Source organism: Pagrus major, chromosome 21 (assembly GCF_040436345.1).
Source record: "Pagrus major chromosome 21, Pma_NU_1.0".
Lineage (NCBI taxonomy): Eukaryota > Metazoa > Chordata > Actinopteri > Spariformes > Sparidae > Pagrus > Pagrus major.
Window position 1 is genome coordinate 19,819,491 of NC_133235.1, and position 12,238 is coordinate 19,831,728.

The 12,238-nt window shown below is 40.5% G+C and overlaps 1 protein-coding gene across 2 annotated transcripts in view; it reads left to right on the forward strand.

The window, feature by feature from the left end:
* Positions 1-12,238, forward strand: part of rock1 (Rho-associated, coiled-coil containing protein kinase 1) — a 30,916-nt gene that overhangs the window by 11,714 nt on the left and 6,964 nt on the right. For both annotated transcript variants that reach the window (XM_073491071.1, XM_073491070.1), the window contains exons 3-22: positions 701-801; positions 985-1,122; positions 1,268-1,443; positions 3,428-3,512; positions 3,641-3,785; positions 4,837-4,975; positions 5,209-5,300; positions 6,035-6,194; positions 6,578-6,653; positions 6,787-6,875; positions 7,733-7,781; positions 7,917-8,052; positions 8,482-8,573; positions 8,669-8,915; positions 9,442-9,548; positions 9,664-9,814; positions 10,711-10,871; positions 10,971-11,155; positions 11,927-11,996; positions 12,084-12,187. In XM_073491071.1, coding sequence (XP_073347172.1) covers positions 701-801; positions 985-1,122; positions 1,268-1,443; positions 3,428-3,512; positions 3,641-3,785; positions 4,837-4,975; positions 5,209-5,300; positions 6,035-6,194; positions 6,578-6,653; positions 6,787-6,875; positions 7,733-7,781; positions 7,917-8,052; positions 8,482-8,573; positions 8,669-8,915; positions 9,442-9,548; positions 9,664-9,814; positions 10,711-10,871; positions 10,971-11,155; positions 11,927-11,996; positions 12,084-12,187 — 2,503 coding nt within the window. The remainder of the gene's footprint in view (positions 1-700; positions 802-984; positions 1,123-1,267; positions 1,444-3,427; positions 3,513-3,640; positions 3,786-4,836; positions 4,976-5,208; positions 5,301-6,034; positions 6,195-6,577; positions 6,654-6,786; positions 6,876-7,732; positions 7,782-7,916; positions 8,053-8,481; positions 8,574-8,668; positions 8,916-9,441; positions 9,549-9,663; positions 9,815-10,710; positions 10,872-10,970; positions 11,156-11,926; positions 11,997-12,083; positions 12,188-12,238) is intronic.

The following is a 12,238-nucleotide window of genomic DNA, read 5'->3' on the forward strand; positions in this document are numbered from 1 at the left end:
ATGTATCCTTTTCGTCCTCTGGGATTATGATCCCGGGAACCAGTGCGCAGGGTGGAAATGACTCACTCGCAAATGTTCTTATTCTAATAACTGAGGCCTCCCTTGCTTTTTTATTTTTAGATCAATTGAACTTGTATGCCCCTGCATCCCCCTTTTCCATGCGTTCCCGTGCCAGTAGTGACCCATGTGAATTGAAAATTATCCCCCGTAGTTCAACTATGACCAAATTTGGCTTAACGCTGAATACTATCTCCCCTCAGGGAGCTAGCATTGTTGCTTACTGAGAGTTGGCCTCTCCCTGATGTTACAAACTTTCCCTAAACAGCATCTCTCAGTTGTGCAGAGGCGTCGTCAGCTTTTTCTGCTCTGTTTGCCAACACGGTGGATTTTCCTATTAAAGTCGACCTCTGCTTTATGTAGACATTATATGACACTTACGTGATGTTGGATAATAAAAACATGGTAGCAGTGAGCTGATCTTTCATATGAAATGCAACCACTAGTGACTGAATTGTAATAACAAAAATTACTAAATAAAATTCACACTGCATACTTTGATCTGCTGATTATTCGTTAGTTGCAGCTCTATTAAACATACAAGGCTAAGAATAAGATTCCTCTAAAAGATCGATGCAGTAACTTAAGCAGAGTATAGTTTTTTGTTCATTAACGTTTGTCTTTTCTTGATTTTATTTTCCAGACAAGGACACCATTAGTAAAATTCGTGATCTACGCATGAAAGCGGAGGACTATGAGGTGGTTAAAGTTATTGGGAGGGGAGCATTTGGAGAGGTGCAATTGGTAAGAATGGCATGCTGTGTCTAAAAATCATAAAGAATGTTCCAATTGTATAAGTAATAAAGTCACTTATTTCCTTAATGAGTTCAAAATACTACATTATTTCTTATGTTTTGCTCTAAAACAAAGTTTGTGAGAAGTACTCCAGTAAGCCTTACTTGATTGTCACTGCTCCATCTGTTCCAGGTAAGACATAGAGCCACATGCAAAGTATACGCCATGAAGCTGCTGAGCAAGTTTGAGATGATCAAGAGGTCGGACTCTGCTTTCTTTTGGGAGGAGAGGGACATCATGGCTTTTGCCAACAGCTCATGGGTGGTGCAGGTATGAAGCGACAGAAAAGAAGCATCTCAAGGCTTCTTAAACTAGTGTGATTTTAAGTGCAAGATATTTACTCACTTCTGACTGGCATTTTTCCTTTTTTCTTAATTGCTTTAGCTTATTATTTCTTCTCTTTTCTATTCTGTAGCTCTTTTTTGCATTCCAAGATGACCGCTACCTCTACATGGTGATGGAATACATGCCTGGTGGCGACTTGGTTAACTTGATGAGCAACTATGATGTCCCAGAGAAGTGGGCTCGCTTTTACACAGCCGAGGTAGTGCTGGCTCTGGACGGTATCCACGCCATGGGCTTCATTCACAGGTAACAACAAAACTTTTACTTTCTCTCTGTCTGTCTTTTACGTTTATTGTTTTGCTTTTCAAATTAGCTGCAGCCAAACACGTTGATGTTAACTAATTTCTAATGGAAAATGATGTTTCCCACCTCTGTGAGGCAGTCCTAAGGTTTTGTACTGTTTTATGGTTCTTGACAATTGTGAAATATGTATTAGGATCTAGAAGGTATGGTGACAACCTATTCTTTACAGCGTGTTTGTAATAAGCAGGGTTAGGGATAACCCTGAAGTAGTATTGTTTTTTAGCATTAATGCTAGATACTTGCTTGTGTTCTAGCTTAAGGTGTCATGCCTCATTACTGCTTGTTTTCAAAACTAAGACTCTGTTGACAGAGTTTGCCATGGTGACATTTTCCCACTGGCTAAGAAGCTTGTGACAACACCAGTGTTCCCAATTATAGTCTTTTTTACAAGAAAATACATTCACTACCTTTAGAACGCTGTATTAATTTACTGCTAATACAAACAAAACATTTCCTACTGCTGTAGCTTCACATTAAAAAACAGTTAACTTATAAAAGATGAGATGCCTTTTATTATGAAGAAGGCTAGTCACAGGAAATGAAGTGTGTTCAGTAAGTTTAGCACATAACGCTACCGTCGTCAAGCATGTGTCTGCAGAGCAAACCTGCGCTTATCTTCTCTATTTTTTTTTTGGCGGTGGATCAGTTTGAAATATGTCAGGGAACAGTTTTATGCAGATTATGTGAGTAATGGAATAAGGAGCAGCCTCAGTTAGCTGTTAGATGAAGAGCTGCAGACGACAGGCTGCACAGCTCCAACTTCTCAGTGAGGTAACTAACTCTTTTTCTCTCATTGCCAAAGTAGCGTGCTGCGATTCTTCTGCTGCTGCACGGAGCACGTTCAGTTTGTAATTGTAGCGTCCATTGTACGACAAGTATTTGACTAAACAAATCAAAGTAAACAACGGTGGGCAAGTAAAGTTATCAGTGTATGCCTGAACACCATATTACACGGACTGCCACAGCAAGCCTATTAAACACTAACTTCAACTTTGATTTCTTTCACAAATTAAAATATGAATGTAATGCTCGCTCCCAATATTACAGTATCATGTGTCATACATTTTTTCCTTAGCGTCTTTAGCTGTAAATCAAAACGTTTATAGAAACTAAGTATCGTTGTGAGGCTGTCACCTTTGAATGAGCCTTTTTATTTCTACAGAGGGAGTAGGTCCTCTTTCACATGTTGCACCACTACGTTTCTACAGTAGCCCAGAATGGACAAACAAAACACCGGCTCTAGAGAGGGCCATTTGCGTTTTTCACATTTTTAGCAACCATTGTAGGGGGAGGGTTAGATGAGGGATGTTTAGTTGGTTCCCTAAAGTCTGCGCTCACACTACCAGATGCAGCAGAATCCTACACACTTGACCTTTTTAAATTGTCTAGAATTGCTTCTGATCTTTTAAGTCCATAACCCTGGCTATAGATCTGTAATACCTCCTGGACTAGTAGGATAATCAATCTCTCTGTACTGGACAGAGCCAATTTATTACGATATAAATTCAATATAAAACAGTCCTAAAATAGGTTTTTTTTTTTCCTTTTTATGCGATGGTCACTAATATTATTTTACAACCTTGGCTCTATGCACAGCTGAGGTGGTGGAAAATTCACACCATGACAGTTGTATTAAATAGTTCTTGCTGTGTTCCCCTGGAAGTTGCAGTGAAAGGAAATTTGAAGAAAACATAAATTGCGCTCTCTCAGCCCCCAGCCTCCTTCATACCTCATTACATCGGAGCTATCGCTGCAGAACAGCACAGCACCTTCAGACACTTGTGATTTGGAGAGCTATTTTTCCAAGTGGTGCCCTCAAGCAGCTTTAACCTTTTAACTGTTCACTTATGTGCTTCAGTTTTCTTGTTATATGCTTGAGATGGATGTATTGTTTGTGTTTGACATCACTTTACTTTTGCCTTCTCAGGGACGTGAAGCCTGATAACATGTTGCTAGACAAAGCAGGCCACTTAAAATTGGCAGACTTTGGGACCTGCATGAAAATGAACAAGGTATCACATCACCATTGTTATCACACCGCATACATTCTGAATACTTTATGTATAAAATTAGCTGATTATTAAGGGCTATGAAAAACATTAACATTTCAAGGGATTTTAAAAATGTTTTCCCTCTTCAGGATGGTATGGTACGATGTGACACAGCAGTGGGAACTCCAGACTACATTTCGCCTGAGGTACTGAAATCCCAAGGAGGCGATGGTTATTATGGCAGAGAGTGTGACTGGTGGTCAGTGGGAGTGTTCTTGTACGAAATGCTAGTTGGTGAGTATTTGCTGGAAAAGGTCAACTAGTTAATGTTAATGCTGTTATCCGGGTTTCGTACAACATCTTTAAAGCAGACCTATTCAGCTACCTTTTCAGAAAGGCCAGATTTGGGCAAAAGTGAAGTGCCAAGCGGCCAAACATTGAAATTTTCTATGTGTTATGAAATGTGTTAAAACAATGCACTTTTAATTTTTTTAGACATTTTTTTAAGAATAAGTTTTTACAATTGTTAGATCTACAAAAGTGCATGTAAAAAATCACAATGCACCTTTTTAATCTTAGAAGTAGGTTGTCTGTTTGACTCTCCTAATTCCTTAAACACCCCAGGTTAAACTTTCTGTGTATTTCTGGGCTTGGAAACAGACATAACTCACTAATGGGCAAATTAACCTACTATTAAAATGATCCACGGACCAGAATGAGTTTCTTAAAGGACCACATTTGGTGCACATGCTGCTAGTTGAATAGGTCTGCTGTAAAGTTTGGAAAATGCTTAATTTTGCCTACATGTTAAGGTCAGGAACATGCTTCAATTTAATGTAATCCTTGAAAAATCTGCGATTTTCAACATAATCTGGTGTTTTATCTTCACCATCGCACATGTAAACCAAAAATCTTCTTTATGTTTGAAAGAAAAACATTCAAGTATCATATTTGTTTGTTGTCACCTGGCGTCGAAATTAGCAATAATTAAATTAAACAAGAAGTTAATGTGAACAGCTGGGAAAATAAACCGTGACAATATTTTGATTGCTGTGGGTTTAAAAATTCTTTGTTTTATCAGTTGTATTTATACTGACAACTTACATTTGATGATAAAGATTTGAGAGGCTGTTAGGCTGTCGATTTTTTACTCTTCAAAAGCTGTACGAACCCTGTATTATACCCATAAAAATGCTTATTAGTAATATGAAGTTTTTTAAGAATCACAACAAAATTAGATCATTTTTAGCTTTCTCTATTCTAAAACACCAAATTGAGATTCACAGTTTTTTTCTTACTGTGAACATTTCCGTAAGTGATGGCTTGTCTCTTTTTTGTGCACCAGGCGACACTCCTTTCTATGCAGACTCCCTGGTGGGGACCTACAGCAAAATCATGAACCACAAGAATGCCCTGACTTTCCCTGACGACAGTGACATCTCCAATGATGCCAAGAATCTCATCTGTGCTTTCCTGACTGACAGGTTAGATAGTGGCAATCTTAGCACAGGGCTCTTATCTTAAGACCCTTTCCTTATTTAGGAGCTGATTGTTTTCCGGCTTAGAGGACCCTTGGTGGAAAGAATCCTGATTGAAATATGCATGTGCCTCTTTGCATTGAGATATTTAAGAACTGCTTCTGCTGGTATTATGAAAATCATGCACATAATTATGAAGGATCAAAGTTGATAAGCATGTCCTCACTGACCCCCCACAGGGAAGTTCGACTCGGCCGTAACGGTGTAGATGAAATCAAGAGGCATCCTTTCTTCAAGAATGACCAGTGGACATGGGAGAACATCAGAGAGAGTAAGAACATTATCACTCATTACTTTCACACCTCCCATTTCATTTGGCAGTCTGCTCACTGTTACTGCAATCGTGCAGCCAGCGGTCATGTTTTCCATTTGACCTACTACAGACAGTTGCAGGAAATTCTTGTAGACGAGCCATTCATTCAGTATCCTTTCCAAGACTAAACGTGATTCCTGCTCAGAGGAATAATTGGCAGCACTGCGTTGTTTGAGGCCAACAGCGGGGGGAAGCAGTCAATCGCAAATGTTAATGCGCTGGGATTGACACTGGAGCAGAGAGAGATTAGAAATGTAGAGCTAAATCCAGGAGCTATAGTCAGTTCTTTAGTGGCTTTATATTTAATACTTGACTAGGCTGAAGTCAGCACTTTGGTGTTTGCCACCTCTGTCGTTCCACTGGCTGATTCTGCTAGCTGGCTGGTTTCCTCATGTTTTAAATAGATCTGTGATCCAAAAAAAGTCAATGCAGAGAAAACTTAAACACTTGTGTTGTCTCTGTTCTATCTGAAAGGTCAAATTATGATTATCTCTGATAACAAAAAGAAAAAAGTCTGCAAAAAGATGTTCCTTTGATTTGGGTTAACTGGCCATTTTTTCAAGGCCTAATAGCCCTTTATATTTTACATGTTTCAGGGACTGGGCCTTTAACACATAGCACCTTAAGAGCCGCGGTGGCCCTGTTTATTGTCTTTAGTCACTGAATCTCACATCTTTTTGTGCCCTGTGCAGCGGCTGCCCCAGTTGTGCCTGAACTGAGCAGTGACGTTGACACCAGTAACTTTGATGACATCGAGGAGGATCGGGGGGAGGAAGAGACCTTCCCTATACCAAAGGCCTTTGTGGGCAACCAGCTCCCCTTTGTAGGCTTCACTTATTACAGCAATCAGCTGTAAGTGTACCAGACTTTGCTCCTTACCTGGTTCATAATTAATCTGCTCTTCCTGTAACACTACATTATGAAACAAAATGAAAATATAGGATTTTTGATGTATGTGTGACATTGTGCATTTTTCAGTCAGTGTTTCATGCCCTTAAAATGACTCTTTCATGGTAGAAATCAATTTATCACAGAATACATCGTTTGAATATCTTATTTTGGAGCGAATGTCACAGATGAATTAACTCTTCTGTTTGTGTGTAAATGCTCTTGCTATATATGCTTATTCCTTCTGTAAATAAATGGTGCTAGTTGTTGGTTTTCAGTTTGAGAAGAGGTTTTGATATCACCATGCTGAATCTATACGAATAATAAAACATGTGATCTATTTCCAGCCTTTTGCGCAAGTCCAGCGCCTCCACAAAGGCCAGTGACAAACGTAGCAGCTCCGCAAAAGAAGACAAGAGTCATGTGAGTAGATGGTAGAATAGAATATCTGCCAGTTGTTTTAATTGCGGTAATGGTTAGATTTATTGAAGGTATCTGCAAGATCTGTCTTGTGTCTATGACGATCTAAGATTGTTTCTTGTTTGTTTCTGTTCAGCTGGAGAACCTGCAGAAAAGGATCTACCAGCTGGAGGAGCAGCTCCACAGTGAGATGCAGCTGAAGGATGAGCTGGAGCAGAAATGCAGGTATGAAACAGGAAATGTATGTACATGTATAATTGTATATAGCTTTTATATTTATTTATATGTTATTTTAATTTTTGTCTTTTTTTCATTATGTTTCATTTCTGTTTGCCACTCAATCAATTTTTCATTTGCTTGACTCCTGAGCTGCATTAAGAAATGAATGTCTCTGGTGCAGGATCAATAAGAAATCATATTTATTCATATATACAACAACAACAAAAAAACCTCTTTCATAGTCAAAGTGCTGACTTGATGCAAATTCGCCTCATAAACAGGCTGCAAAGCAAACAACAGCATTAACAGAGATGTTTACTTATTTTATTTGGTTAAAACACTAATTTTATGGCTTCTAGTAAAATTTTGATAAAATGCAAACAGGGCCATATTTAAGTCATTATGGTTTGTTTCCATAGTATTCGCTGTCCCCTTGTTACATATGCATCCTTAGATGTTTATTAAGAGCCATTTTCCATTTATCTTACTATTTTATTTTATTTACTATATTTCATTTAATTAATTTATTATTTTTTCTTTTCTCTTTCTCCTTCCTGTTTCCCTTTCGGCTCTTTTCTGTTATTTCCAAACCGCTCCCCATCACTCACACCACACACACAAAATCCTATACACAGACTGCCCCACAACTTCTCCAATATACGTCGTGCCAGTATGCCAGTTTTTTGTTTCGTTTTGCTGTTGCCATTGTCTGGACTCAATGTCTGTTTTTCCTTGACGTGCTGAACCTGTCAAGTCTCCCAGAGTATCATGTTGTGTATCGTCTTGTCTCACGTTATTTTCTGCTGAGCTGAATAAAAAAAAAGTTTAAGTTAAGTATTTTTCTCAAATTCTGTTCTCTGCAGGACATCAAACACCAAGATCGACAAGATCATTAAAGAACTGGATGAAGAGGTCAAATGCTGACACTCGCTCATAATGAAATATGAAATATAAATTCATAATGTTTGCTGCATTGATTGATTTGGTAAAGTGTGATGAGTTGAATAAAACCTGCCACATCACTGCTGCTCTTGTCCCTCACCACAGGCAAACCTGAGGAAGAGCGCAGAGGCCGGCGTCTCTCTGCTGGAGAAGGACAAGATCATGCTGCAGCACCGATTCACAGAGTACCAAAGAAAAGCTGACCAGGAGGCAGAGAAGAGACGCAATCTGGAGAATGAGGGTAAAGATAATGAGGTGCTGCTGTTGTATGATTCAGATGCTTTGCAATTGAAGTGAAATTGCAGAATGAAGAGTGGACGCAGTAGTTGAGTTGCATGTTAATGCCCTCATCCTCTCAGTGTGTTTTGTCTGGGTAAGACATGTGTCCAAAATGGATTACCTGGTATCCTGGTGTGACCTTCTCTTTCCTCGCTGCTAACCTCAGATCTAGTTAACTGTTAAACCTTGCACACGTCTGTCTGACCTCCCTGTTGATTTACAACAGAAGACAGCACTAATTGGATTGACGAGCAGTGAGCTGTTAGAATTGATGACTTAATATTCTGTGTGTGTAATTTCACGTAATTTTAATCAGGAATGGTGTTGGTAGTTGAAATGGACGCTTAAATGAATCCTTGTCTAATAATTTTCCATTTGGTTTCTTTTCTAGTGTCAACTTTAAAGGAGCAACTTGAAGATATGAGGAAGATCAGCCAGAACTCTCAGGCCTCAAATGACAAGATTGTCCAGCTACAGAATCAGGTATACAGTCCAAACGCACACACACAGTCTGAATGAGGGGGAGGACAATACATTAAACCTAACACCCCATTCTGGTCCTCTGATTTGATTGACAGCTGGAAGAGGCCAACGACCTCCTGCGCGCAGAGTCGGACACAGCAGCAAGACTGCGGAAGAGCCACACCGAGATGGCCAAGTCGATGAGCCAGTTGGAGAGCTTGAACCGCGAGATGCAGGAGAGGAGCCGTTCTGTGGACGGAGAGAAGGCCCAGCTGGAGAAGGAGCTTCTGCTCCTTCAGAGCAACCTGGACTCGGAGAGGAGGAACTACAGCCAGGGCTCTGAGGAGATCAGGGAGCTGCAAGGTGAGCCACAACACTGGAATCCATAACAGCGTGACCAAAATACAGTTTACAGTGTTTACATTTGTTTTGAATCTGGTTTGATCAGAGTGGAAATGCTTACTTTAGAGGGCAGAATCTGTGCGTTTTCACCATCTCGGTGTGGTTCAAAATAACTCTTTAAGACTAATCATCTTACTCTTATTCAGACATTTGAGACAGCTGCAGAAATTCCACCTAATAGAAGCCATCCCTCACTCTCGCACTGATGCCAGACATGCCCAAGCACCGACAACACACCACAGCATCCAAATGAGTCTCTGATTTAACTGTCAGCCAGTTATCTTTTAATGGAAACAAGCTTCTAAAAGTCAAAGAATGAGTGGGGAAGTAATGATGGAGAGAGTCATTCTTTGAATGTTAAATAAGTATCAGACATTCGAAATACTGAGCTTTGTGAATGGCAGTAAGAAAAAGTTTTAAGCAGTGAAAAAGCCAGCCTCATATCACCAACAATATGATGGTCACTGTCTTTATCGTCTGTTCTCAGCGAGGATGTCAGGGCTGCAGGAGGACAACAAAAGCTTGAAGCTCAGCCTCTCCAAAGTGGAGGCAGAACGCAAACAGGCCCAGGAGAGGAGCAATAATCTGGAGAAGGTATACAAGACTGTTCAGTTTTAGCAATTGCTGGTATTTTTTTGTATTTCTAATAATATAGATAATAGGAGAGTGGTGTGTTCAGCTGGTTTCATGTTGTTTTTCCTCCCCACAGGAAAAGAACAACCTGGAGATCGACCTGAACTACAAACTGAAGACGTTGCAGCAGCGTCTGGAGCAGGAGCAGACTGAGCACAGGGTGACACGGGCTCAGCTCACTGACAAATATGAGTCCATTGAAGAAGCCAAATCAGCTGCCATGACTGGTATGTCAGTCCTATGTCAGAGCATGCCCTCCTCCGCTCTTTTTCACTCTTTTTCTGTCCTTTTAACTCTAGAATGCACGTGAAGTTTATCTTAATCTCTTAATCTTTACTCTTCTCTCCACATTTAATTGATTTAACTTCTTTCTGACCCCATCTTGCTGTTTGGCTCTCTTATCTGCTGTCTGAGGAGACTCACCTGAAGGGGATGTTTGGGTGGGAGGAATTCAAGGAGTGTAAGCCAGTCAGCATGTTGGGACATTGCCTCATTGCATATTATTGCTGAAAAAGTTTTTGCAATATAATAATGGTCTGTCAAGGTGATTTCTTTACTTTTCGCCTACTCCATGCTGGAATAGATATAAGCCTCTCCTTGCCAAGGCCCGTCCTTTTTTTACCTCCACAGTTCAAAGCCCCTTTTATCTGGATTTTATGCCCCCCATTATTCATTTACAGCTTCAAAAACACACTGTTTGTTTAAGGCAAATTTATTCTCTCTTCTTTATTTCATACCAAATGATAGCCAAAAGTGCTTTACAGATACACAGGCAAATACACAAGAAATAAATGTTACAGACAAAGGGCAGAAGCACACAGAATAAAAACATAAAGTCAAACTTACAAATGAATTTAATGTAAAAGAAAACTCAAAGCGATGTTAAAGAGGTTTGTCTTTCCTTGCATTTGAAAGTAGTTGACATCCAGTCTTGTCTCTTCTGGCAATTTGTTCCACATTTCAGCAACACTGAAGCTGACAGCAGCTTCACCAAAGAACAGAAAATGCAAAATACGCTTGCTCTATATAGTTATTAGACAAGATGGATTGTACCCTGTGAATTCAGGGTTAAGTGAGAACAAGTAATTGATGATTTCTCTGTCACTGTTCCCCCCCCCCCCAGCGGTTCAGCAGAAGATGTCTGAGGAGAATGGAGCGCGGATGCGGGCGGAGAGCCGAATAGTGGAGGTTGAGAAGCAGTGCTCCATGTTAGAATTTGATCTCAAGCAGTCGGTGCAGAAGATGGAGCAGCTGATGAAGCAAAAAGAAAGGCTAGAAGATGAGGTAATTGCGGCAGTCTTTGTTTTGTATTCACCTACATCAAATTCATCCATGTGCCTTGTATCTGTGATATCTCACCTGTCTAACGTCTTCCTTCTCCAGGTCAAGAGCCTGCGGATACAGGGAGAACAGGAGTCGAGCAAGCGCGTGGTGGCTCAAAGCGACCTGAAGAGCCGCACACAGGAGGTGGACCGTCTTAGGTGTACAGAGAAGCAGCTCAAACAGGAGATCAACACAGCGCTAGAGAGTAAACGCTCGCTGGAGTTCCAGCTGGCACAGCTGACCAAGTGAGCGGCTTTCCTGCACGAGATCTTTAAAACTCATTACTTGTTCTTCCATGAAATGATGCATATGATGTTCCTCAGGGTGGGGAATTAGGACCAGCCACTAGCAGATTAAATATGAAATTGGCTGGCAGGTTTCAGATATGCAAAAATGATTAACTATTGAGTGGCTGGTTATTGAACATTTATCTGTCACTATCGGGTAGATGTTCACATTTTAAAATGTTAATTTCCCACCTTGATGCCTTTCCTCTAATCTCATCACAGAGGATGATGTCTTAACGTAATGTACGTAAAATAATCCAAGTGGAAATTATAGTAAATAGAAACAACACTTGTATCAGGTGAACACGGAAAACGGGAAAATGTGAGGTTGCTCAGGCAATTCTGCGGGTTAATATTACCGTGAAACTAACTGGCAGTAGCTCCAGCCAGAAACGTTAATTTTCTGTTATTGCTGCACTGGCCTGTAATGCTCTTTGGAAGTCAAGGCGTAAATTACCCTACAATTGCCTGCTATTTCCAAATAAGTGCTATTATTCCAGCTTAGAGGGTGACTGCGCCAAAGCTGTTCAGCGGCAGAGAAAACTCTAATCCTTTGATGTAAACACTGAGTCCAGCTCCATCCACTCTGTTGCTAATCCTCTGGCCGATGCTGCCGCCAGTGCTGCTGGTTACATTTTACTACAGGGGCGCACTCAGAGGCGGGCTCTGTTTGCCTGCCTAAGAGTGCTGTGGCTGATTTACTGAAGAAATGTTGTGATGTGTTAACAGACAATACAGAGGCAACGAGGGACAGATGAGGGAACTTCAGGACCAGCTTGAGGCCGAACAGTATTTTTCTGTAAGTATAAATCTATTCTTGAGTGTCTCTGTCCTCTTTGTTTAGTGTGAGAGCCACTAGCTAAAGTATTTGTCCGTCCCTCCTCAGACGCTTTACAAAACTCAGGTCAAGGAACTCAAAGAAGAGATTGAGGAAAGGAACCGGCAGGTACAGGAGGCTCATAAAAAGGTGCAGGAGTTGTGTAGTGAAAGGTAAGAGTATACATTTAATCCGCTTTATTGACTTAACTTCCAAAATATTGA